Source organism: Ptychodera flava, chromosome 11 (genome assembly GCF_041260155.1).
Source record: "Ptychodera flava strain L36383 chromosome 11, AS_Pfla_20210202, whole genome shotgun sequence".
Classification (NCBI taxonomy): Eukaryota; Metazoa; Hemichordata; class Enteropneusta; family Ptychoderidae; genus Ptychodera; species Ptychodera flava.
In genome coordinates this window covers 39,837,413-39,865,012 of record NC_091938.1, presented here as the reverse complement: position 1 = coordinate 39,865,012, position 27,600 = coordinate 39,837,413, and the positions used below count along the sequence as shown (strand labels likewise).

At 36.6% G+C, this 27,600-nt stretch overlaps 1 protein-coding gene across 1 annotated transcript; it reads left to right on the top strand.

Moving 5' to 3' along the window:
- Positions 1 to 247: 247 nt before the first annotated feature.
- LOC139144253 (tumor necrosis factor receptor superfamily member 16-like) lies at positions 248 to 27,497 on the top strand. The gene is made up of 5 exons (XM_070714921.1): positions 248 to 509; positions 12,576 to 13,074; positions 17,712 to 17,928; positions 20,833 to 20,981; positions 24,665 to 27,497. The coding sequence occupies exons 1-5, from the start codon at positions 468 to 470 to the stop codon at positions 24,976 to 24,978; spliced, it is 1,221 nt and encodes a 406-aa protein (XP_070571022.1). The 5' UTR covers positions 248 to 467; the 3' UTR covers positions 24,979 to 27,497.
- Positions 27,498 to 27,600: the final 103 nt, after the last annotated feature.

The window sequence follows — 27,600 nt, the reverse complement described above, 5'->3', positions numbered from 1 at the left end:
GCTATCACAAGTACAATGCCAAATCAAGTTTAACATGTTAAATATCGAAATTGGTTTTTGCAAAGATCATACAATATAAAATGGAATTTTTTGAATCTGTGCTAATCGCCTAGGATGTTTGCGCAACATGCACACTCCGAGCCGGGGGTGAGCACATTTAACCTAAGAGCCAATATCCCACGACACAGTCGAGCGTCTAATTAAACGATTGCCATATACGGCATAATCACCCCGGGTCAGTTTAATTAGTTGACAACAGACCAATCGGTGGCGCGCTCTATGCACTAATAGGACCATCTGACAGAGCCCATTGTAACACCTTTTACAACTTTTATTACTTTTTTATCCTTCCGTACACTGTGTGCTGAATCGGTGGTGACAAATGCTATTACTAATCCGAACTACAAGCATTGCTACAACCAGCAGTTTGGCGGCAGCAAGTGGGAATCATTGGACAGCGGGCTAAAATGTCAGCGATTTCGGCGTTACCGTTGCTGTATTTGTGTATGGTAAGCCTGTTAGCTATTATATTCAACTTAAGCAGCTTGTTCGTTGACACAATCGCCGTGTCACGGTTGTGTTAACACGCTATCTGTCTGCATAGCATTTCAGGGTGACGTTACTATCTGCTGTGTGAAGGCAGTGGTCTCGTCAGACCGCTTAGATCTGCCAATGCAATGTTTGAAAACTGCGACCGGTGTGAAGAAAAGTCACGACAATATGTTATGCAAACAGCGATGGGGATTACTCGGGCAGCTTTAAAAGGGATTAACACACTGAGTAAACGTTGAAAACACGAAAGAAAGCGAATTGTTCTTTTGGCTTTTTGGAATTTGCCTTCTCCTGAAAAGTGTTTTGTTGTTTGCAGTGAGTACCATAGACAAGACTATTATCCATGCACACTACGCGCCGTTGTCTCAATAGACTCAGACGGTGGTCGGTGGGCACCATTGGGTTCGAGTGGGGATAAGTTTAAAAATACGAGTGTCAAGCTATCTTAGCGGACTTCGAAGGATTTATGTATCAGGCACTTAACCGTGTTGTCGATCGTCGATTGGAGGTCACATGAAGTTGATAAAAGCAAAACATTCAGCGAGTAAGGCCGGTATCTTCTCTGTTGCAATGTGTATTGGCGGTTGTAAATCAAACACACACTTGACTTGGAGTCATTCCAGCGTGTTTGCCAAAACTGTGTACAGATCACACGTGTATTGTGGTTCATACCACCCGCCTTTGTCAGCGAACAGGAGTAGGGCACAAGCCAGTATTTTCAAGTCGCCAACTCCATTCAACGGTGTCGCATCGTCTATAACTTATATCTCGCGGCAAAGAAACTCTTATACATCAGCCATGTTAAGAGTTGCCGCCTCTATCATTGTCAGTTTGTCTGCTTCCGTTGTCAACTTTACGAGGATTGCTTCTCAAGACGTTGGTTAAGGCACAGTGTTCAGGTTCCTGCCTCAAAAGTAGTATCGTGACTGAGATATTCATTCAGGCCGCGGTCTTCTCTTTGAAAACACACACCGACATTTCCTGTGTTAAGCACAGCTCATTGTTTTCACGAGCTTAGCAGGAAGGGACTGGCTTGTCGGCTTGAGGAGATGCGCCAACGGGTTATTTGCAATAGCAAATCGACACATCTGGGTATCAACAATGTGAGTCATGTTGTCGAGTTGGTTTGATAACCCAACCATATTGACCTCTGCTTGTTTTATAGGTTGATTTGCAAACTGACAAGTACTCTGATTAATAGCACAGTCCTTGCCAGCACGCTCCTCGTAAAATAGGCCATCGTTTGTCCATCAGACTCACAGCCTCAAGTTATTAGCCAAGTCCGTTGCCGAACAGTCATCGTAAAAAATCTCCCTCCACGACATGGGGGCAACCTTAAAATTTACAGTTTTATTATTACAATTAAGTCGTTGTAATGGTAGGGTCAGTGGAAGTGTTCAGTGTACCACTATATCTTTTCGACGAGTAAGCTTTGCGTGCTGATGCTCAGTTGATCCACTGAGATACTACGACGCACGGATCTTGCGAAGATTACTTTATATACAGCAAACGCACAGCTGCAGTGGATGTTGTTCAAGTCGCCAATTTGCGCCGGCGGTCTTCAAAGGCGAACCGCCCGCCCCAAATCGTGAGCTGCGGTCGACAGAAAATATGCACGGTAATAAAATACATCCGATATGGGCGAACGCAGCGAGTGCGCCCCGGTCGAAAAGACCTACACGTTTTATGATTACTTTTGATTACTACCGGTGCAACTTTTAATGGTAAGGAATAAAAACAACTACCTTTCAGAACGCGAAAATAGAACAGGCCGGCGTCGTGAAATTACCGAGTGGCCACCCATATTTTGATTGTTACCCACGGCACGGAGGTAGCATACAAGACCTTCATGCCCAAGGGATGTCTTTTTTTCTCACCTCAGTGCTTTTGACATGATCGCTAACACAAGTTGACTCTGCGTTTTGTGGCACACCAGTTACACAAAGACGAATAATATATAACACACGACTGCAATGAAAAACACCATGAAGAATTGTCCCAACACTCGCGTATAATCCAAGTTAAAACTGTTTGTTCCGTGTCAAATGTACACACCCATATGTCCAACACACGATTACCAGCTAAGTAGTGCCTAGCTACACATGAAACAGTTGAACAAAGGATATCCCTCATTTCCCATGTGAACGCCAGATTAATCTAACCAACACTGTTTGAAATTTACACCAAGTGACTCCGGAATTAACGTTTGTAACACTTCTCAGAAATGAACGCCAGCGTTTGTAACATTTCTCACAAATTAATTTTCAGCGTTTATATTATTTCTCTGAAATGAACCTCAGCTTGTAAACAATGCACTGAAAAAAAAACATTGCGCTATCATCCATACACTGGGGTCTACACTTCATCTTTCTTGGCAAATTACTATGGTTACCATGTAGGTAAGAAAAGAGACTTCCATTGGTTGCGGGCGTCATAGCAGTCGATTAACCGTTCATTGAAAGCATATGGAAGTAACGGCAGTTTTGCTGAATGAGGAAAACTTTCAGTTATAATAAATAGCAGTCAGTTCATGACCTTTTCGAAAAGTATATTTAATGCTTAAATCTCATAAACATTAAGTCCAAGGCAATTGTAACTAGGATTAGTTGAATATATCCTTCATGCCTTACTACTCTACCAGGATATGCACAGCTATTCTTTATTGACATTTCCTATGAAAGCACCTCAACAGTTACACCACATAGATACCTGTCCAATAATGCACATGTGTAGAGTCCTATTTTGCTTCTGGAAAACGAGTAGTTACTCGATTACACTGTATACATGAATGAAATACAACTGCAAAGATACTGTATCTTTGTCTGTGTATGTGTTAAAATGCATGTATTGCAGTTTCTATTTTAAAAGTTTTGCTGGTGAAAGGAAGGTTGTAGTTTGTTTGGAGAAGGCTTTGGTTCTGTGCATCCACGGACTGACACAAATGAACATAATGGTCAATGTACGACTCTTTCCACCAGGAAACAGTTTACATTCTTGTATAGACATTGTATGTTGCGTCACCCTCCCATCTGCTCACCCCTTTTTCCCTCCCCTCCTGCACAAAAGTGGGAAATATCAATGGTACTGTTACATATGCAGAATATTGCTGTTGAAATTTTAATATTATGTTTTAGTGACATAAGTAATTGTGCAAGTTTGGACTCTGCAGCCCAATTCATATTGACAAGTAAACAACCATTATATCTCAAAGTAAATAACTCAATTTATTGGTTTAAAAATAATGTATTTCTGCAACTTTAATATCAGTGCCGATGATAAAAAGATATATTGCAATGAAAAATACAGCAGTATTTTCTCAGTGCCTGGGGGTGGGTTACAGTGTTGGTTTTGAATTGAGCGTCAGTTTCACATCGATTAAAGCTACACAAGTATGGAGATGATTATGGATAATGTTTGTCACGTTTCATTGATAACCAATAAAGTAGTGTTGCGGAATCTGTATCTGTGTAACAGTGATGATGGAAGATGCATAGAGTAAGGCATTCTGTGTTGACTTTTCACTATGAATAATACCTTCAGATTTGCTGAAGTAGTTCCATAGTTCAGACACTTTTAGCAACTAACTGGCAAGTCTTGTCAAAGTATGGTTACTTTCACGCTACCAGATAACTTGACTGTATTTTTAGGTCGTGTTGGTGAAAAGTTACCCAGAGGTGGAATAAATTCTATGGCAAGCACGGTGCAATTGAGGTCGTGACCAGAGATGCCCGCAATTGTTTGAGTTGATTGGTTTGACTTTAGGGCCCGTTTACTTCTGGCTGGCTGGATTTCCAGTATCATATGTTATTACAGAGCGGCCTCAGATCGGTTTCAAAGTACTTTAATAGTGCTATAGAGCCAGTCAGTGATCTTCTCTTTGAAAGAATGATACAGTTACCCCCAAGGAGTGGCCCAGACTCTTGCATTCAATGCCTTTTATCAACTCTTCTTTTGGTGTTATGGATCTAATTAGAAATCAGTTAGTGGTACTGACAAAATGCAAGGCCTGCTTTAAGCAACTACAGTCAACATAAAAGTCAGGCCGAAAATTTCCCATGACTCGGACAGACTTTTATGTTGGAATAAAACTCTGCTTCTTTTCAAGGTTTGTAGTAGCAACGGCCACAAGCATTATAGCAGTGCAGATCAAGGTGAACTTTTCAAGACTGTTTACATATTGTTACAGTTGAGCTACTACATTATGAATGATATTATTTGCAGGTCAAATTGTTACACAAACAAGATGGAGAAGTTGTCGCTTGAATTGTAACAAAACTTTCTCACAAGCCAAAAGATATCATGCTTCATCCAATGATTTCCTCAGGCTACTTGCATTTATTGGTATGTTTCAAAGCAATGCTGTTTGATGAAAAATGTTGAACTGCAATATTTACAAAGTGAATGCATTGTTTAAATTTGATCGTCCTGTAACGTTTCATGTCTGTAACTGTTTTGGCAATTTACTCAGACTACAAAATCTAACTGGAAATATTGATTTTGTCATGCCTGCATTTCATCAAGGCTAATTCACTGATAACCATACACAGGCAGCCTTACATGTGAGAATCACCTCAGGCTGACAACATAGCCATGACATCATTCTTGCATCTTGGATTACCTGATCACCATGGTGATTGTAATCTGATAGGGTTTCTCACACCTACTTACTGTAACTAACAGTGGACATCCTGAGGACATATCATTTGCATATTAATTATATAATTAGGTACGCAGAGAGCTGAGAGCTACAAAGGAAATAGTTATCTGTATGTTAGGATGTGGAAAGCCATGGTACTTTCCTTCGGTCACAGTAGTGATATCTCTTCTAGAAACTTTGAGAACTTTGACGAGCTGTGCTAAGCAAATTAGAAATGATGCAGGAACATAAAGAGAGGGAGAATGGAATTTGTAGAACAGGAATTGATGCCAATAACAATTTCACTGAGATCATTTGGTTCATTTACTGCTGTGTGCTGAAATTGAAGCCTTCTTTGGAGAACTAACCGGTTGTTATGACAACAACATGTGCAGATGTCTGACTGATATTTTGAAATTTGACGTCTCTCTATGATCTGTCCATTGGGATGATGGAGTATTTGACAGACACTATAGAATCCATATCTGATGCTGATGTGTTCCTTTGATTTTGTTCTGATAAAAGCATGTTGCTGGTTTTCTCTGATAATGATATGACACCAAATAATAAAGTTTTGCAAATGAAAGTCGGTCCAGGCTGCTTTTGACATACTGGTGAACTGTAAATTCCAAATTTTCATCTTTAGTTGTTTTAGCATTGGGATGTGAATGAGTGTCTTTAGGATAGCTGAGCTGTCTCCATGGCAACATTGCAACTTAGGTAGTGGAGATCAGGGTCGTAAAAAACGTCAGTATGAAGCCTGGTTTTGTGAGAGTGAAACTTGGTGAAAGTTGCAAACTGTGATATGATGTTGTTGACTTGGCTTTGCTGATCCAAACAGCTAAGATGTATGAAAAGTACTGACACACCCATACATCATACAGCATGTTGATTGTAACAATCTTGAAAACTTTCTTTCTTTCAGAAGCTGTGTTTGGGACTAAATTGTATATGCTTATTTTAACAAGCATTGATGGGAAAATCTGTGGCCTTTGTCTACTGTCTTGTTCCAAAAGTGTTTTTGATTAAGGACGGTATTTATTTGAAGCCCTATGGAAAGTTAATTAGAGTGTTAAGCCAAGGGAGATAATGTGTTTATGTCTGGCTGACCTGACATCAAAGTGGTTGCTAGGAAAAATAAAGTCTGATTAAAAGTTATTTCCAGTGTGTGTTTGGAACTTTATGGTAAATTGCATATGTTTGGAGCTTGTCCTAGATTATGAATTCACAAACAAGCCTGACTTGAATGTTTGCAAAAAATAAGTCCGTCATGTCGTCTTCCATATATCTGGTCTGGTTTCTTTGGTAATTTTGTGAAATCCTAGAGTTCTGTGCGGTGTCAAATTAATTTCCGGCAAATTGATTCCTTTCAGTAAATGATACAAACATTGTGGTGACTCTTTTATTATATTCTTGACTTTCAACTACAGTGTTCACCTTGACCTCATTAGAGGCAATTATGTACTTAGGGCTGAACTGTCTTTTATACCTTGGAGACTTATCATTCCCCTCCGCAAGGATCGTGAGTAGACATACGTGAAGATCTACGATACACACTGCGTAGAATATATATCTGCCGACTCTAAAGTTAGAGAGGTGGTGAACTTTCTGAGGACATACTGTTGGCGCCAGCTGTTGAGAGAACAGCTCTGATCTAGGGTTGATGTCTGTCAGCATAGCATTCAATGTGCTATACATTAACAACTCCGTGAGTGGAATGAAAACAGTGTGAGCTTGTGAAGATTTCAATGTAGCCAGTTGAGCAGAGAATGTGATATAACTGAAATAATGCCATCATTTAGAAATGACTTTGGACATTCAGGTAATTATCTTTTAGTGTAACGTCTGTTTTTGACAACTTTTGACATTTTAGTAATCTCTGAGCTCCAGTTATTCATGAATTTTATTTGTATCTCAATTTCTTCAGAAAAGGTTAAATCTTCACAAATGGGAGATTCATACCAACTTTGTTGGACACATTTAATGAAAACCATCCTACCATGTGCTCTGAAGAATTTGCTTGAGGAATTTTTGATGATACAATAAGCTTTCATACCAAAATTACAATCTGAAAGTTACAGATGGCGTCCCGGTGGCGGACTCTATATCATCAAAACAGCATGACTTATGGTAATGTGAGTGAAATGATTAAAAGATCAATTATTGTGGAAACTTTAATAATGCCGACATTATCACTCATTTGTATCAAATTAATATCCCAGCAACAATCATCAACAATGATAATTTGATGAGAACCAACCATAGATCTGTAGCCTATGTCAGTTTGTCTGGACTTACTTTATATAGAGTGGCAATGGATGTCACAACTAGAACAATAATCAGCTTATTAATCCATTCATCCATCTTAGAAAAGTGCTTGACAAGACAGATAAAGAATGTAGATATAATGGTGATTTTGCTGTTTCTGAAAGTTCTTGTGGAGCAGTGATTGTTTACATCTTTACTAAAATGACTTGTTCAGTATTTTGTGAGATTATGATCACAAAATGCTGTTTCTTCAAGGTACATCCTGTAATTACCATCAAGAGTTGAAAGAATTTACATTTCTGATTTGTTAGATGTGCCAAATTCAAGCAACTTGCTGGAAATTGCTGATTGTCGATGCACTATAGGAAATTCTTCATTGAATATGTTGCTGTGTTCACAGTTGACAACTACTATGACCATAGAGGTAATATGACCAGCAGAGGAACAATATATGTAGCTTTAACTTTTAATAACATTTTCATATTCATGTCCTATAAAAAATAGAATATCTACTTTTACCATGTTGAAATGGAAAGTCTTGCCAACATAATTCATTGTTATTATTGACAAATGGATTATTTTATTTTATTTTATTTGCTCATCAACAGCGCCATCAGGCAGCCACTTACAGACAGAAAATAAAGAAAAGGATAAAATACACTAAAATTAAAACAAACAAAAAAGTACCCTAAACATCAAACAATGACAAAAATAAATTAACATGTCTTTTAAAAGTTGAATGAGATTCTTCAAAAACATTGACATCGCAAACCTTATCAATCAAATCATTAAAAAGTTGTGACGTACGTCCAATCAGGCCATTTTTTGTAACATCAACTCTACAATATGGGATGTGTAATAGAGATCTATGTCTAGCAGAATATCTAGGTACACATAGACCATAAAAACCTGTACAATCTGTAGAGTCATAAGAAGATTCTAGTCAACTATTATAAGGTTCAGTTGTCAACAATAACATAGGATATATCACACACATATACACTGTGGCTGCCATACATGTATGTCATGTTGACGACTATGCATCTACCCAACATGCAGTATTTTAGACATGATTTTGTTGGCAGCATAATAACTCAATAACTGTATTTTACAAACAGAACAAAATGAATCAAAAGCTACAGCTAATCGATCTGTACATACAGCCTTCTCTGCCACCCTATACAGCTTTCTGTGCCACCCCATCTAGCCTTTGTCTCATGTTTGGACTACAGGATACACAATAGCCTGGCCCACAGACCAGGAGCCTTCTCTGTACCTGGCCATACAGAATGGTATAGCAGCAGAGCAGCTATGGCTATGGAGGTACATTAATGCGTGCATGTACCTCTTGCTCTAAGATGTTCCATGCTATGGCTTACCATGAAGGAGGTGGTAGGGCTTACAAAACAAATATCCTATCTCATGATGCTGTATTGGATATTTGCATTGCTAATCCATACTTTGTTTGCCTTTTGTTATCCACTGAATGTTTTGAGCTATTGAAAATAGCAACTTCCTGCCAACTTTATATTTGGTGACTAGCTTGACAAGCTTCACTCAATGGTTAAAGGATTATGTGTGCTTTACTGTGTAAAACAATTACTTTAAGTCATCAAGCTGTTTGTGTATTGTGAATTTTAATTAGACTTGGTGCCATTTGATAGTGTTTGTCACAGGAATTGCTCCCTGTTGTTGAGTGCCAAAACATCTAGTTTACTTTTGTTGCAATGTCAGGTAAACAAATGTAGAACTAACTATTATCCATGGATTTTACAAATAGTCAGACAACATGGAGGTTAAACGCTTAGAGCTGGTGTAAAATAAAAAGGCATATCAAACTTGTTTTGAAGTAAGCCAATGTACACAACTATTTCCAGCAACTGATGACAATTACTTAAGTTGATTTCATGACTGCAGTTCACAGACATTTCAAGATAACTTGAAATCACGTCCCTGGATTTGCAACAATATGGATTCCAATGCCATGATATTTCAATACAGGGAATATCATGGAAGTAAAATGAGGCAAAGCAGATGACGTAGTTCCATGTAAATTGAAAGACAAAGTGATTCTTACTGATTTGTAAAAGTATTTTATCAACAAGTAAAGTTCACTGGAACTGAAAACTTGAAGACCCAAAGTGGCCTCTTATCATTGAAGCTATTTATAATTTTATGTATCTATTCACAATGTCAGGTTTCCTGGCAATAGCCTTATTTATTTCTATTGTTGTTTTTTTCCTGGGTTCAGAATGTCACCAAGCAAAGCATCACAATCGAAAGCAGCAAAAGAGAAGTAAACAGGCGACCTGAATCAGAAGCCATGCAAATCTGTCAGTCTGGTGTCGTCTGAGATTCTTACTATGTAACACAATCTAAATTGCAACGCCCGGCTCATAAAAAGTCGCCTTGATTGTGGCAGACCAATTTATGCCAGACTTTTAGTTTTATTACCGTGGAAACCCCCTAAAAACACAAGGAGTCAGTTTCAGAACAAACCAACAGCCTTGAGGTTAGCAGACACATCCATAACCAAACAAGAAAGAGAACCCAAAACAAGGTTGAAATGCACAATGCTTAATGTAGGACAGTGATTTTCACTCGCATATTGTGCCAAGACCTGTTTCGTCAAAATTCAAGGCGCAGGCCACTCACACAATAACGACTACAAAGCAACTTTTGTTGATTTGCATTCATGTACTAATATTACCCTCTCATTAAAATATATTAGACAGACCATTATATTAGTGCTTGCAATATGCAGAGAAAGATTCAATAAAAGTTGGCATTTTCATTGAGATAGCCATTGGAGTCATATACAAGCAATGAGTAGTGGTTGTAGTATATTGGGTTTCACCTACAAGGAATTTTGAAGAGGCGATTAAACGGTTCAGAAGAAGCAGTAGTGAATGGTAGCTATTGGTGAGGCTACTAAAACTCCTAGTGCCTGTGTGCCATATATTCCTGTTAAATAATCACTAAAATACGATTTTCTCATAAAAGCCCTGCTTAGCTCTTGCTTTGTGTTTGCCAAGTGATCGCCATTTGCACAAATTCTGTTCAAAGCAAATCACAACCACTCTGTATGTGAGTCCACTTACAGACATACATGTATGTTATATCTCCTGAGTTGATGTCACTTTTTCAAAACATACCACACTGACGTACTGTAGGCTCCGCAAAACTCATGTTCCTTTGCGAAAACTCATAAAATAGTCAAGACAGACAGAGCAGTGTCAATGTGAAAATTTTGTGTTACAAACATGTAACCTGATTTATCAGATCCGCCTCAACTAGCAAATTTAATAACACTTCATGGTACTTTTGATATTTTTTAGTTATCTTCAAAGATTACACATATGATATGGATGCACCAAATGATATGATGTCAAATCAAAATATCCGCGAGCTTTATCATTTTTTTCATGAATTCTCAGGGCACATGTATTCAGTGTGCATTTTGTACAATTCATATATATATATATATATATATATATATATATATATATATATATATATATATATATATATATATATATATATATATATATATATATATGTATGTAGTATATATATATATGAAAATGCAGAAGGGGCATTTTGATTTATATTAATATATGTCTTATATTTCCAAAAGTGTAGTAGAGGTGAATCAGAACAAAAATTTTTATATGTTGCTACAAGTATATAGAATTACTAAGCTCAAAACTGATAAATTCATTTCATAATACTAGCTTGATTTCGATTTAGCTTCACGTTCACGGGTAGATATTGTCTACAGATTCTGAGTCATGGCTAACCTTGCAAAGATTCGGTCCACCCCATGTCAAATACAATGACAACTCCCTTGGTAATGTCGGTGTTAAAGTCTCTATCAGTGAAAGTAAAGCTGTGTATTTGGGTGGTTTTCATGGTGATTGATGACCTTTCACAATGTATAGACTTCCCATTTGTACCGACTTGTCTTTGGATGTATTACTGCAACTTTTGTGTCATTATGTAAGCCTTGTTGATTTATCCGCCTATGGGGAGAAATGTTTCTTTCCTGCAAGTAGATGACTGCCGGTATGCTAAGCTACATGTAGCTTTGTGACACACATCTGACTCATTTAGCAAGTGGCAACTAGCAGAATATGTACCATTAAAAAAATGATATAACAATTTATAGTTGTTGAGTCATCTGGTGAATTTTATCATGACCAAACCAATTCTTTTCTTCAAAATCAAAAAGCAAATAAAAAGTTAATTGAAGAAGTCTGTTTGTGATGAGAACCCAAATGCAATGAAGTAAAGGCCAAGCAGACACATTATTAGCTTGACTGGGTGTTACTATGGCAACAGCAAACCTAGACAGAATCTAGATAGATTACCAAATCATTATGTCCAATTTTTACACAGACCACATCTGTCAAAGACCTAGGAAATTAGCTCAAAATAGCTCATTAAATCTGAAATGCACAAGCCGTCTGGATTTTTGTCTTTAAAAAACCAAATAGCAAGATTTCTGAGTCATATTGATCATCCCAAAAGGATTAAAATCCATCATGCCATTGTACTAATGATTCTAGAGCTTAATTTTAATCCAAATTATTAGTCTACTGTGATATGTTTCTTTGTTTTTTACGAGTCCGTTGAGAATGCAATGCATCTGAGATATATCATTATAGTGATGTATTCTGCCATTACAAGACTAAGTCTTCTGTCATCTCAGACTGGAAAGTTGTTTGCAGTAAAAATCTGGTCTTGTTAAGAGTTCAACAAAGGATTCATAAAAAGAGTTGCTCAGCACAACCTGACTGTGAAAAGAAATGTATGTGATATTTCACTGAAATTTACAGATTTATCCCAAAATAAAGAAATTATACCTTTTAGAATATTATGTCAATACGATAATAGATTACATAGTACATGTATGACTGTTTTTGTCAAGGGTGGTACACCAGTAAATTTTATTAGGTTTCCCAGCCGAATCATGTTACTAACTGTGCAATTGTATTTTACAATGTAAGATGACAGAAAAGGTACCAGGGCTCCAATTGACCATTTACTTGTAAACCAAACCCTTGAAACCACTTTATGACATGTAAGATTTATAATTGTCTTTATATTTTCTCAATAGGTTATTTCTGTGTGCTATAGCTGCAATAGCAATGAATATACGGATCATGGGGAATGCTGTGAAGACTGTCAGGCTGGATATGGAGTAGTCAAGAAATGTCTGCAATCAAACAACACAGTCTGTATTCAATGTGAACCAAAAACAACGTTTTCAAGCATTGCCAGCCATACAGCGCCGTGTCAATCATGTAGCGAGTGTCCACCAAATATGGATGTCCTACACCCATGCAATGCGACTAACGACACAGTGTGTGAATGTTCAGACAATTACTACATGAACCAACTGGACAATAGCTGTAGTCAATGTGACATTTGCCCTGCTGGGTTTGGTGCCCTGGTCATGTGTAGTGTGAACTATAACTCTGAATGTATTGAGTGTGAGAATGGTACATACTCTGATGAGTTCAGTACAACTGGACAGTGTAAACAGTGCAGTGATTGCAAAGACGATCAAGTTGTCCTATCTCCTTGCACAACGCTGTCTAATACCATCTGCCTAGGTAAGTGTCATCTTTACAGAAACTTACACCTAGCAGTATAGTCATACAGTATAATCAGTAGTCTAGGATCTTCATCGTCGTAAACCAAGTGCCCCTTTACAACAACAGCTTGGTGCTACCTATACGAATTGTACGTCTGTGGAGCGGAAATCATGCTCTGGCTCAGGAGAATGAGGATCTTGCCCCCATCTCGAATGCAAAATAACACAGTTTTAAGTTTCAACCAAGGGACTGATCTTACAATTTATCAAGAGGGTTAATTATGTTTTAATTTGCAGTGCAATTTTTTCTTTATCTCTTACTGTGTCATTGAATTCAGTACATTACATTGTTAATTTGAACAAATTAATGTTAAAAATGTAGTGCTGTGTGACGTATGAAAAATGAGATACATGAAATCTCAGCAACATGAAAACCAAGCAATAATGTATTGGTCAGAATTAACTATGGAAACCACCGTTCCCTTCTTATGAGAGGTAATCCCATACTATAATTACATGTACTTATTGGCAAAGATATGGATAGTAACCAAAGCAAGATTAAAAAAGTTCTATGTTTTCCTGGAAGACTGTATACTTTACTTAATTTGTGCATGGTTTGTTTAAAAACTTCACAAGATTTTATTTATCAAGGTTCAATTTCTTATAGTTTTACAAACTGCATTATCGTCAGAGATACAATGTGTTTTCACACAGATAATAACACTTTTTGAAATATTTATTTGTACATTTTAGCAGTTTCATCAGCTTTTTTATTGCCAGAAAGTACTTATTATCTTTAATATGATTTGATGTGCTTTGCTGATCCTAAACCTAACAATATGTTTACAGAGTTACCACAATCATAATGATTCAGTGTTCTCCACAAATTTGAAAATAAGGGGCACTGTCAGTTTACATCATGACAATTGCATATTCTTTTGTGTAGTTATTATTCCCACCAAAATTTAGTGCAACATTTTAACAATTTTTATGAATTTTTCTGTAATGTTTTTGATATTTTGGACCAAATGGACACCATATTTCATAAGCTATAATTTTTAATCAAAATTTTGGCAAAAAACAAAAAAATTGACTTAGATATATTTTATGAAAGTAACAAAAATTGACTATGGCCCTCAAATGGTTAATATAGGAATGATTGCTAAAACAAGGGGTGGCACACCCTCAAAATTACTTTTGTAGAGAACCCTGTTATTGTGAAAAGTAATCAGCACTTTATGTCATAACTTTACAAGATTTACATGTCCTGTAGCTAAGATATTTAGTTTGCACATTTTGGATGATTTCAGGCAGATTTCTATAAATTAGGACTAAAATTTGGCAGCATTGTTGAGGTTGCTGTTATGATATTGTAATTGCAATGTTGAAACTTTAAACAAGTGTTTCAAACAAACTGCCTGAACAGGGATTTAAGCATCTTGAATCACATGTGCACTTAAGAAGAAACAGCTTGGATGAATTCAGTTTAAAGCATCACTTATCTGAGAGGGTTATTGTGTAGAACTATCAAAGGTTATTAATCAGAGACAGGCGAGTAGCTTTTTTTTTTGCAGTTTCTACCAATAAAATTAAAAGTATGCTTTCAGTGTTGTGGTAGGCCTGTACTAGTCAAATAATCTGATGTCTTTACAGTCCAAAAGAACATCTGCATTTCATTGGTTTTCAGGGTTTAATGGACCATATTCCGAATCTTTTTTCCATAATACCAGTTTACGGTGTGTTTCAAAAGATTTCCTGGAAACTTTGCGGTGTGTTTCAAAAGATTTCCTGGAAACTTTGCCAGATGTTGATTCAGTTCTTTGCTTTGTGAACAGGACATCATGGTGTATTCTAATGACTTTTTTCAGTTGCAGTGTTGGACTATAACACTTTGGAATAGGTGTGGAAATATTGATGGTGTACCAAATTAGAAACATATTTTCATTCACTGGTTTTGTGTAGTTGTTTAAGATCTTCATACATGAAACCTCCGTCAGGGTGTAACGTGAATTGTAATCTATGGGTGTGTCACTGGTAGCATTTCAAACGAGCAGTTCTCTGATATTGTATCATCAATGTTTAGTACAGAAAAATGATTTTAATATCAGCTGTTGCCCTGATTAAGGGAAGTTTATGAACAAGAAAGATTATCAACGTTACAGCTGGTTTTACTTGACAAAGAAACTCTGATATCTGTCGTCATCTCATCAATATTAATTTAGGTCTTGTTTCCAAGACAACCTTTCACACAGCAGCCTCATATATTGTGTCAAATTTTCCGTAGTATAGCTCATATAATTTAATGATGGTATTCCTTTCAACTTGAAATTTATTAGATTTTCATCATATCTCCCTTGAACTTTACTGATGATACTAGATAGATTCACATTTCCCATAGTTGTGTCATTTAATTGTCAAAAAAAAAAACCAAGAAAAACTAATGGAAGTGAAAAATCTGCCAGACTTAATTTTTTGTGTTAGAGGGACATAAGCTGTAACTGTAAGCTGTTATGTCAACAGCAAATTCTTGTTCCACTTTCAAAAGCATGTCAAACCATAGACCCTCGAGGGTCTATGGTCAACACACACCTTCTGGCTTGTCAAGACAGCATCTCTTTATGTAAAATGCAATTATTGTTTGCATTTGAATTTTTGTGCGGACCAGTATTCGCTTGTAAACAACAATAATGCAGTTAATACCCATATACAGACTCAGTATATAAGTTGAATAGTGTGTATCTAAACATTATTGGAGGAGTAGAACAGCAAACTGTAGTAAACATTAAAAATAATGACAAAAGTCACCAAACATTACAGCTAAATACTGGCCCTGTAATTACAAGTCAGGTTTATATGGCAGAATATTTGCGCATTTCATAGGGTACCTTTAAAAATTTTCAATTATAAATTTAGCAGTTACGGTATGCCAAAATGTCTTGAGTTACATACCAACAAATCAAGGAGATAGTAGTCCGTATTAACGATTCCTGTAGTTTGACCATGGCAACAGTAATTTCACCATGGCAATGATCCAATGTATTTTACCAGTTATCATATTCCAAATTGAATATCAGTGTTTTCTTGTAGCCATTTTTATCAGAATAGATGTGAAGAACATCGGGCTACTTTCTCTCTTATATTAGAAATGGTGTCTATGGTGTGTACGTACAAACATAGTAGTGCCAGTGTACCACAGTGAAACACTGTCCCAGTATCCCTCAGTCTTGGTGTTTTTTTCTCTAATCTAATCATTCTCTAAACTTTGACTAATTGTCAGAAACTATTAATGCACACTGTATAAGCTGTGTGGCATACAAATTACTACATATACCTACAGTGTATGCCTGCAAGGGCAAAAATGATAATTCATGCATTTCTTCTTTTTTAAATACCCATACTGTTAATAGAGAGACCATCCTGATATTTTAATAAAGTCGAAATGTGATCCTTTTTAAGAAGAAAATTACATATTTTTGAAAGTTATTGAACCAGGAAAGAAGCATTTTTTGTGCCACACTACAAATCTTTTTGAACTAACGCCAGAAAGTTACCAGTATTGCCATATGGAGTAAATTTTGGTCAATCAAGATGTTTTTATCATATATCATTCTGCAGTCTGTACACTCTATGTATATCTTTAAAAACACAATGATAAAGGTAATATTTTTCAATTTTAACTGCATGTATAAGTGGTCACAGTTAAATTATAAATGAGAGCCAACATCCTTAGCAACCGTCATAGTCAAAACAATGCCAAATGTTGCCATGATTGTACACTGTGTTCAACAAAGTTACCATGTCCACCCCCAAATCCTTGTAAACAGGTCCATACACACCATCGATATCAATGGCTTTGGGCCAAACCATGGTAGTGAAAGGGTTAATGTAACTTCAAAATGTTGTCAGAGAGCAACCCTATGAATTTCTACTCATTTCTACTGTTCCTAAAATTCCCTTGATAAGATAATGCTTTAATTTCACCACACAGTGAGAGAAATGTGTGCTGCATTGCATTGGTGCCAATATCAAACTTGACAAACAAAGTCATACTTTGCTCATGATTCATCTGAAATAATGATAGCAACAGCAATCAATGTCAAATCCGATAACTTTGTCTAGACACCGTTGTCAAACATGCTTTGTTTTTGGTTGTAAATCAGATAATGGCAGGGTTGGTTGAACCCCATAAATTTATAAAACTCCTCAGAGGTACAAATGCTCATTAAAATCACGGCCTATTTCCCTGGTGGTATTTTCCCTGCACAGGTCATTGACCTTATTGAGATGTCCAACAGACTTGACATTTGACTAGAGTTGAATCACCGATGACCCGCTACTGAGTCAATAGCCATCGATCCTTTTCTGTTTTATTTCCAAACTGGGACTGAGCCGCATGTTATCCATTATATTCACTTTATTTCATGAAATCACCAAGTCATAACCGGGACTTACTCACAAGCAATATAATTTTAAGACAGTCTCAGGGGCTATAACTGATTTCATGAGAATTAACAGGTGTAGTAGTGAAATTCACACCACTCAGGGCTTCACCAAAAATCACAAGGCGGGTGTGACAAGGCCGTTGATGATTGTCGATCATTTTTAAACACAATTTGTGTGTGAAATGTCAGCTTTCTCAAACTTTTGCACTTTCAGACAAAAATGTTTACTTTGGTGAGCCAGTGACCTCGCAGATAGAGCTGACCCTCACCACAAGAGGGCAGAATTTGGTGAATTACACAAAGACAGAAAGCAGCAGCGTGGTTCCCATCTACTGTTCAGTGCTTGGAGCAATCATCGTGGGACTGGTTCTCTATGTTGGATGTAAACGATACAAAGTATGGAAGAACAAACCCAAACATCACAAAGTCAGGTTAGTCGAAACTCAGAGTCAAAGTGCTCCCAAACCACAATGTGTCCATAAAACACTCAATTAGGCAAAACTTTTCAACCATAATACATCAAAACCAATGATCTACAATAACTTTTCCAGTATAAAATGTCACAGTTTTAAGACATGACTTATAGTCTTGCTTACAAGGCTAGAGTATGTTGACAAGTTTATCATCAGTTCCTGACAATTCCGCTAATAATTCACTCTGGGTGATAACACATCATCACTTGTCAACCACCTTGAAAGTGCGGCTCACTTAGCGAAAAAAGTTAGCCAAGACATCTTTCGATTAGGATTTCTAGATAATTGTTCCAGCAGTTTAAAGGATAAAATGTTGTGTTCAAAGCAATTCATAGTCATTATAGAGAGAGTAAGTGTCTGTATGAATGACCGGTATTTGTGAGTGTATCTGCAGACACTCTCTCTGTCTCCATCACCACGATCATGATGCAGGGACTGTGCTTGGTTGTTAGGTTGCGGCATAGTACAAAGCCATGTCTCATGTAACAATAGTAAATGTTGACTTGGTCAGGTCAAATGCCAACAGAGATTTAGGTTGATAAGTAATCTTATCAACCTACCTTTCTAAGTTATTTGACCTCCCGGCTGAGAGACTTCAACCATTTTAATTTATTTCTATATCATTAAGTGGTAAATTTCAAAAGCTTTCATCATCTTGTCATGTGATATATTCTTTGTATCTTCTGATCCTTCCATCCTTCTAAGATCCATAAAGCAAATGGCAAGATTTTTTCAAAAAACTAAAATTAAAAACTGTTTTCACAGCCATCATCAGAATTGTTTTCATAGCTGTGCTCTACAGTCTAATCAATTACAACTTAATTCCACAGGAAGACTTTGTCTGGACAAACACTGAAATGATTAGAGAGTGTAAGGGGCCAGTGGGTGGCTCTGGTAGGATTAGTGTACTTGTAAGTGATAACATTACATAAGTGGCGGCCAGGTTTGAGGACTAAATGAGAAGGAAAAAAGCCAAGAGCAAGTAGATTGTGGCACACAGTCCATGTAGCCGACAATGAGATGCAAATGATATGCGGTTAAGGTCTCCTCAACTAACTTTCAGCTGGTTGTTCACTTTCTACTATTTTTATAGTATTTTATACAAAGGCACAGACTTATTCTACCTGCAACTTCAAACTGATAGTGATTTTGTAGCTCATTCTTGACTATTTTCCATAGTTTTTGGTAGCCGGTAACAGACACTTCGTGTTCGTGTCGGCTACATGGACGATCTGCCTAGATTGTCTATTGATGTTGTATTCTACTGTTGTTGACTGTTGAGAAAACGAGCTTTGTGATCACTGGCCATCGAATGTCTTGACTGAGTAGTCTGAATAATTCAGTTGTGTTCTTAATTCCAATGGAAGGTTTTGATTTAGCTAGGTTCTCATTCCCCACATATTTAAACACAGTACAGCACAGAATAGACTAGTGTCTTTCACTCACAAAACACATAACACAGTACAGCACAGAATACACTAGTCTGTTTAGCTTTCACTCACATAACACTGTACAGTATAGAATTGACTTGTCTCTTTCACTCACATAACACGTACAGTACAGCACAGAATAGACTTGTCTCTTTCACTCACAAAACACAGTACAGCACAGAATAGACTAGTGTCTTTCACTCACATAACACAGTACAGCACAGAATAGACTAGTGTCTTTCACTCACATAACACAGTACAGCACAGAATAGACTAGTGTCTTTCACTCACATAACACTGTACAGCACAGAATAGACTTGTTTCTTTCACTCACATAACACAGTACAGCACAGAACAGACTTGTTTCTTTCACTCACATATTATAAACACAGTACAGCACAGAATAGACTAGTGTCTTTCACTCACAAAACACAGTACAGCACAGAATAGACTAGTGTCTTTCACTCACATAACACAGTACAGCACAGAATAGACTAGTGTCTTTCACTCACATAACACAGTACAGCACAGAATAGACTAGTGTCTTTCACTCACATAACACAGTACAGCACAGAATAGACTAGTGTCTTTCACTCACATAACACAGTACAGCACAGAATAGACTAGTCTCTTTCACTCACAAAACACAGTACAGCACAGAATAGACTAGTGTCTTTCACTCACATAACACAGTACAGCACAGAATAGACTAGTCTCTTTCACTCACAAAACACAGTACAGCACAGAATAGACTAGTGTCTTTCACTCACAAAACACAGTACAGCACAGAATAGACTAGTGTCTTTCACTCACATAACACAGTACAGCACAGAATAGACTAGTGTCTTTCACTCACATAACACAGTACAGCACAGAATAGACTAGTGTCTTTCACTCACATAACACAGTACAGCACAGAATAGACCAGTCTTTTCCACTCACAAAACACAGTACAGCACAGAATAGACTAGTGTCTTTCACTCACAAAACACAGTACAGCACACAATAGACTAGTCTCTTTCACTCACATAAACAGAGTACAGCACAGAATAGACCAGTCTCTCCCACAATGCCTTGTAGGATGGGGATGCTAGGCAGTCTTTTTGTTGCATATATATGCCCTAAATGACATGGCTTAGCAAAGCAAGGCATTTGAGAAAGAAGTGTTGATGATAGACATATATTACAAAACTTGAGACATATATTCCTTGCCCCATGATAATTTTTAAATATGAAAATGAATTCAGTTTAATACTGCAAACTGTATATACCGGTATGCACTTTTACACTACTGATAGGTGAGTTCATGTATCAATATTACACCAAATAATTATTTTAGCAGACAACCTCTATGTACACACCATGGAAATATAGGCAAACATATCCATAATCTTTTGTCTTTGTTTTTTCCATTCATCTTCTGTAATTTTAGAAGCAGTCCATCAAAATCGGCAGCAGCACCACCACCACATGTGCATGATATAGAGATAGGACGGCATCATGGCAGTGATAGTGGTATCTTTACCAATGTTGATAGCCTTAGCACAACAAATGGTGGTCCTAGGATACCACTACTCTCATGTAAGTACAGACCACCAGGCACCACTTAGTACTACTAGCTTGTCTCAAGCTGGCCAATTTTGGATTTGCACAGTCCAAACAAACTGGCTAGATTGTAGACATGTTGATCTTCCGTATAGCTCAGTCAACTTTAACTCCCAATGAATTGATTGGATAATAATGTTAGTATCTATCTTTCTTTAATCAAATGTCTGTAATTAAATACTTACTAGATGAAAGTGCAATTTCAAGCAATTAACAAATACAGTTGGTAGGGTGCTATTATACCTACAGCATGATTACATAACTACTGCAGTGTGATAAAACTTTAAATTAGGGGAGAACCATTTGATTTTTTGGGGGGGGTATGGAGGAAATGGGTATGGGAGCAAATTTTTTTTTCCTGTCACAGTGACAGCAATTTTTTTTTTCTACTGTCAGAGCTGCATCAATTTTTTTTTTCAAATGGAGTAGCAATGCAAATTTTTTTTTCTTTGTCATCAAGTTTGTGATGCGTTGTATATAAGGGAGCCGTAATTATTTACGGCCTGAAACTCAGAAATTTCAAGTGACACCCCCCCCCCCCCCCCCCCCGTCAACCATGATGAATTTGAGTAACTCCCCTCTCTAACTCTGAAATTTTGACTGATCCCCCCACTTAGAAAAGTTAAATACAAATACATGTATTTGTAAAATTTACAAAATACAGCAATTTAACAGTAAAGACCTTTGAAATCCTGATGTACTCTGCTAGACTATCATCAGTTATCTCATGATGGTTCAAAAAAGGTGAACCCATCAAAATGAAATTGCAAGTCACAATAAAATAAAGATATAAAAGCTCACGCAGTATCTAACCATATAGTATATTGTTTAATTTGGATGGGTATTATGACAAGGTTTTCACTAGGATATCTGACCGGCAGAATTTTAAAGTACAGGGGGAGAACACGCGAGAGGCTTAGGGGAAAGTGTCACAGGGGCTTTCCCGTATCTTGCATGGAAAGTTTAAGATATTGATGTGTGCAATGGTGCAGTCTGGTGCTATCTGAGAGATGTTTTTTAATTTTTTTTTTACTCAGTGAAACTGTTAGAACACCTCAAGGGGGAGAGCAAAGACGAGAGGGGGTTTCCCCCTCTCGTATTGGAAATTTTGGGAAATTGATGTGTTTAATGGTGCAATCTGAGAGGAGTTTCAGGTTATTTTGCATTTGGTAAAACTGTTTGAAAATGACATTGAACACTGCAATATTTTTACATTTTATGCATGATCAGTGTTTGTGTCACAATATTCAACAACCAAACGATGACAATACAATTTGTGAAAACAGTTCTGTTTGCCAGAGACTGAAGATATATAAATATACAGGAACGGAAAATTTGTGACCTTCTTGTGTCATTTCTCCAACTGCCAGCTTCTAATGAAAAGCTTGAATATGGTATGTTTAACTGTCAAAATGGTCATTGAAGTGAGGTAAATGGAAACATGTCTCTGTGATAATAAAGGATGAATTCACAACAGTTCAGTTTTGTCCTAGATCCTGGGAAAATTTTGAGAAATTGATGTGCGCCACGGTGCAGTTTAGTGCAATCCGATAGGTATTTTAAATTTGTCTTTTACCAGTAACACTGTTAGAAAAGCCAAGGGGGGGGGGGAGAGCACGAGAGGGAGTGCCCCCCTCTCGCATTGAAATTTTGAGAAATGGATGTGTGCAATGGTGCAATCTGAGATGTGTTTCAATCTATTTCGCCAAAATAAATTGAGTAACCCGTCCCCCGTCTTCCTCTCCACATTTTGAGTAACGCCCCCTGAAGTTTTCAATTTTTTTAGTGACCCTCTCCCTTGTATTTCATTACATTTGTTGTTCCTCAATTTTTCATTGTCAACTTGTACATCTTCCTAATATATTTATATTGAGAGAATACTATATTGATTTTAACACTAGTTTATTGACTCCTGTCTTGTGTTTTAAAATTTTCACAATTTACAGAAGTCAAAAAGTCCCCTTTAGATAGTGCCTATGCCATTGAGATATTGCAACAGAAATCCTGAAATATGATTTCTTGGGTCAGGAAAGGGAAGGAAAACATTGAGTGCACTGAGGTGTAAGTAGACCTATGTAGTGCATGCTTATATCATAAGTGCTGGGAAAAAAACATAAGAATTGCTTGTGGTAAAAACATTTGCGCCGCCTATGGCGGCGCGCCGGCAAAGAATACATGAGAATAGGGTTTCCAAATTTTGCTAATTTCTGGTGCATTGTGACAATTTTTTTTTTCACTTCTGTCTGTTATGACAATTTTTTTTTCTCAGGCCATGGCAGGATCAATTTTTTTTTCTTCTATCTCACCTGGCGACAAATTTTTTTTTCTCAAAATCCTCCATACCCCCCCCCAGAAATCAAATGGTTCTCCCCTTACTTGTTGCATGATGATTTCTCACATGTTGATAGGTCATATCAAACTAAAGTTTTGCTGCAATACATCTTTCAGTTAGCAGTGTTGGTATTGAAAATGTTCAATAAGTTTCGGAAACAATCGGTTTATTTTGCAGTTTTATATTGAATCAAAGCATTGAACATAATGTTTGATCATTGACATCAAGAATGATTTGATAGGTTATACTGTCCAGCCAATTAGAATGTCAGTGTAAAGTTGATGACATTGAATTTATTGCTGTGTCACCAATTAGGTAATATACTTTGCATTCAAATGTATTTTAGCAGTGTCAAATATTGGCATTTAGCGGCAGGTCAATTACAAATACTACTGGTATACATATAAATGTTTGCGATCCAAATAATCACTTGCCTTTGTGTCTTGTCAGTTACATCATCAGATACATACAATGGGTATTGTACATGATGTATGTGTTAATGTTGTCATGAGAACTTGTACCTAGCCAGCAATAAAGCAACTTCAGGAAAAGTATTTATTAATGAGATTCATGCCGTACTATAAAGAACAAGTGTATGTATTCATACTGATATTGAGACCAGTTGAAGCATCAGTTGTGTTTGGAACTTTAGTATCAAAAAGTCCATCTTCACAACTGAGTTTGCTGCAAGCAATTCAGTGACAGACCAAAGCTGCTGTTTTAGTCCAAAATGAAACTTTTTTTTGTCATGATGTAAGTGATACTTGACAGTGAAAACACTAGGAAAGTATTCCATTCTCAGTTAGTCTTACAGATTGTTACCATGGATGTCATTTGTCTGCTCACATTAAAAAGTATTTGAAAGGAGTAGAATGGAAGAACTCTGATAAAGATGTGTGTTCAATATATGGATACTAATGGGCATTGAATCTTATTGTATATTTTGACTTCAAATAAGTCACAACGCCAAAATTCCAGTTCAAGTATATTTTTCTCAGTAAAACAGAAGATATATCACGTGGATTTGAACACACTGATACCGGTAAAATTTCAGTTTTGCATCTATTTTAAGTTCAATCAGCATTTGTTGTTTTTTATGAAAGCACTGGAGTCATTCTAGAGAAAAGTTGGTTTTGTTGACTACATTTACTCAAAATTTCCATCAGCATCTGACGGAGACATAATAAATCCCAAAGAAGTATATTTCATTTATCTTTTGAGAGTGCATTAAATAAAGCAAACGAATGTCAGTGTACAAAAACAGTATAATTACACCTTTACGACTGAAAAACATGCCTTTAACCGTAGATGTGATACTTGTTTTCAGTACCAGCGACAACACATTACAAAGACTTAGCGGATGAAAAGAAACGACAGCTAGAGAAACAGCTTAGTGTTAGTGGAGCTCACGGTGGTGACTGGAAAGCTCTGGCCAAGGAACTTGGATTTAATGAAAATGCAATTGTGGAATTCAGTTATTCAAGTCATCCAGTTAGAAAAGTACTTTCACAGTGGTCAAAAAAGGAGGATTCAACATTAGCTGTTTTTACCACAGCACTTCAACAAATACGGAGAGACGATGTGGTCAGCAGTATTCCAATCTATGTGAACTTGGCCAACCTTCAAAGTCTGCCATCATGATATCAACTTTTCTAACTTTTCTTTTAAAAAAGTACACAAACTCCATCCAGAGTTTTTTTTTTCTATGGAAAAGATACTTTGTAATGTTTGACATTATGTCACTGAAGTGTATTAGTATTGATAAACGTATTCGTATTTAAGATGAAAAGACTCTGAAGATTATTTCATGCCTAATTTTTGCCAAATGATGTTTATAGTTTTAAATAGATGTTTCAATCAACAATGTTTATGTCAATGTGTTTAATATACAAAATATGGAAGATGTGGTAGAAAATCGTGTTTGAACTCGATAATCCAAACGTGTTTGTGGATGATATCTTGAAGATATCGTGGAGTTCAACATACCTTTGTGAGATTACTAAAGGTTCATGAAACTTTTGTGTATTTATTTCCGATAGAAAGATTCTTGCAATACTTTATTTAGATATCAGTTCTGATATCATGTTGTTTGCTGACGTTTTGCAGAAAATTACAAAAACAGCTTAACTTGCCAACAAACAAAATCTCTGCTCTGCTCTGTGACTTTTCCAAATTCCTACTCATGATGGATAATGGCTTTGTTATTTAAAAGTCTCCACAGAGGAAGTTCAGTCAAATCTGAATAGTTTCCTCCCTTCATATTTCTATCAGAAACTTGTGAAAGCTAGCCATATTGTTTGATGCTATTGCCCAAAGCTGTAACAAAATCAGTTTCAACTAATTGATACTTTTCATCGCTGACTGCAGAGGCTGTACAGAACCCAGAGTGTAAAAAATAATGGAAGAGAAATGGAAATAGTTCGCATTTTCAATACGGCCAGTAATTTGCTATCTATAACACCATACACACTAACAACCGTGATATTTAAACAAGTGCTTCAAGGCAGAATTGTGTTTTCCAAGCCTACATATTGAATGTAAACCCAAAAATAGGCAGAACAGTTTAAATAGTGTACACTTCAGGTTGCCTATTTCAAATATAAAAAACTTAAAAGAGAAATTATTCAGAAAACGTTAGTACAGAACTCTCAGGCTGATTCTTTCTCTGGATCCAATATTTCTAAATAGCCATTGTATTGAGTGTTTGTTTACGTAAATCAATCATTGCCATGGAAACCAAAATGAAATGAACATATGTGGACAATATTGCAAGGCTGTACTTGAAATGTTTGATTTCTGTCATGTACAGTGAAGAAGCTGGGAGCAGAAATTTCTGTCAGTGTCAGGAAAGAGCATAGACAGAGGGTCTATGGAAAGAAAAATGAGAGAATGTAGGTACACCGTGGCCATGATGTAGACTAAGTCTAAATTCCATCATTTGTGGAAACTCAATCAATCAGACAAAGTTAATGTCAACAGATGAATCTAGAGATGTCCTCCAATGATGCAAGACATTGTTACCTGGAGATAATTTTAGTGTTGTTAACTTATTTCATATTGTTCTGAATTTCATTGTTTTTTATCAGTCCAGTCAGTCAGTAATCGATAAACTTATGCAAGACTGACATGTTTTTATACTGAATGTACATGTTCAATGACATGTACCTGTGAGAAATAAAAAACTTAGTAAAATACAGGGTAATTGCGGTAAAAGGCAACGGATAGCTCATGCCTTATTAACATATTCAAGGACAAGAGTCAGGTCTCATCTAAAAGTAAACATTGACACAGACAACTTAATTATTTTACCATGGTAACTATCTACTCAGTGAAGTAGATTTTAGTAGCAAAAGAGAAAATTTGATTTTATTTGGCTCTGTATCAAAGTTGAAACAAGCGAGAAATCTTTAGGACTGTAATTAGATCCACAAAAGGAATTCAGTTCTCAGTTTGTCTTACCAGTACTTACAGCAAAATCAACCACAACACAGAGAAACTTGTTTCTTTCTGTTAAGCTGTTTAAATCCATTCATCGCCATGGTTTGGTCAGAACCAATAGTTATCAATGGTGATTGTGAACCTGTTACAAGGATTTGGGGGTCGACAGATTAAAGAAAGCCAAACATTTTTTCATTGGAAAAAAAGTGTTGGAAAATAATTGCCTGAATTTTCTTCAGAAGAGATAGTGCTCGTAAAGAAACAAAATGGACTTTATTAGGTGTAGTCTGTCAACATTGAGTAACTTCCAATGCCACCCACTCGTAAAATCACACCATCTGTAGTGTTGTCAGACTGTATGCAAATTATCATCCCTGAACAATTGTGGCTTCATAATAGCCAAGCCTTCGATTATCATTTTTGTTGTTTTATTTTTTCCATGAAAACATATTTACATTCTTGTTTTTGTAAAAAGTTTAAGTTTGAGATCCGACAGTTTTAGTGTAAATACAAGCATTAGCTTACTAAGAGATCTGTATGTGCGGTTGGGACATTAGCAGTCCACATGAATGGATGTATTGGTAATGATTTTATCTTGATTTATCCAGTAACCTTGCCCATTGTACATAGCATTCATGTCTTTCTCATGTGTCTGTCTGTTTTGAAAGCTAAAAGTCATTTCTCAACACTGATTGATATAAATAAAATGCAGACTTGTTACATTACAGTCTCTATATTTGTGTGACTGCTCAGATATAATTGTATTTTCTAGATTCATGTGCAAAACGTGTCTCTATTCCACCCTCTTTGACACAGGTTTGAAAA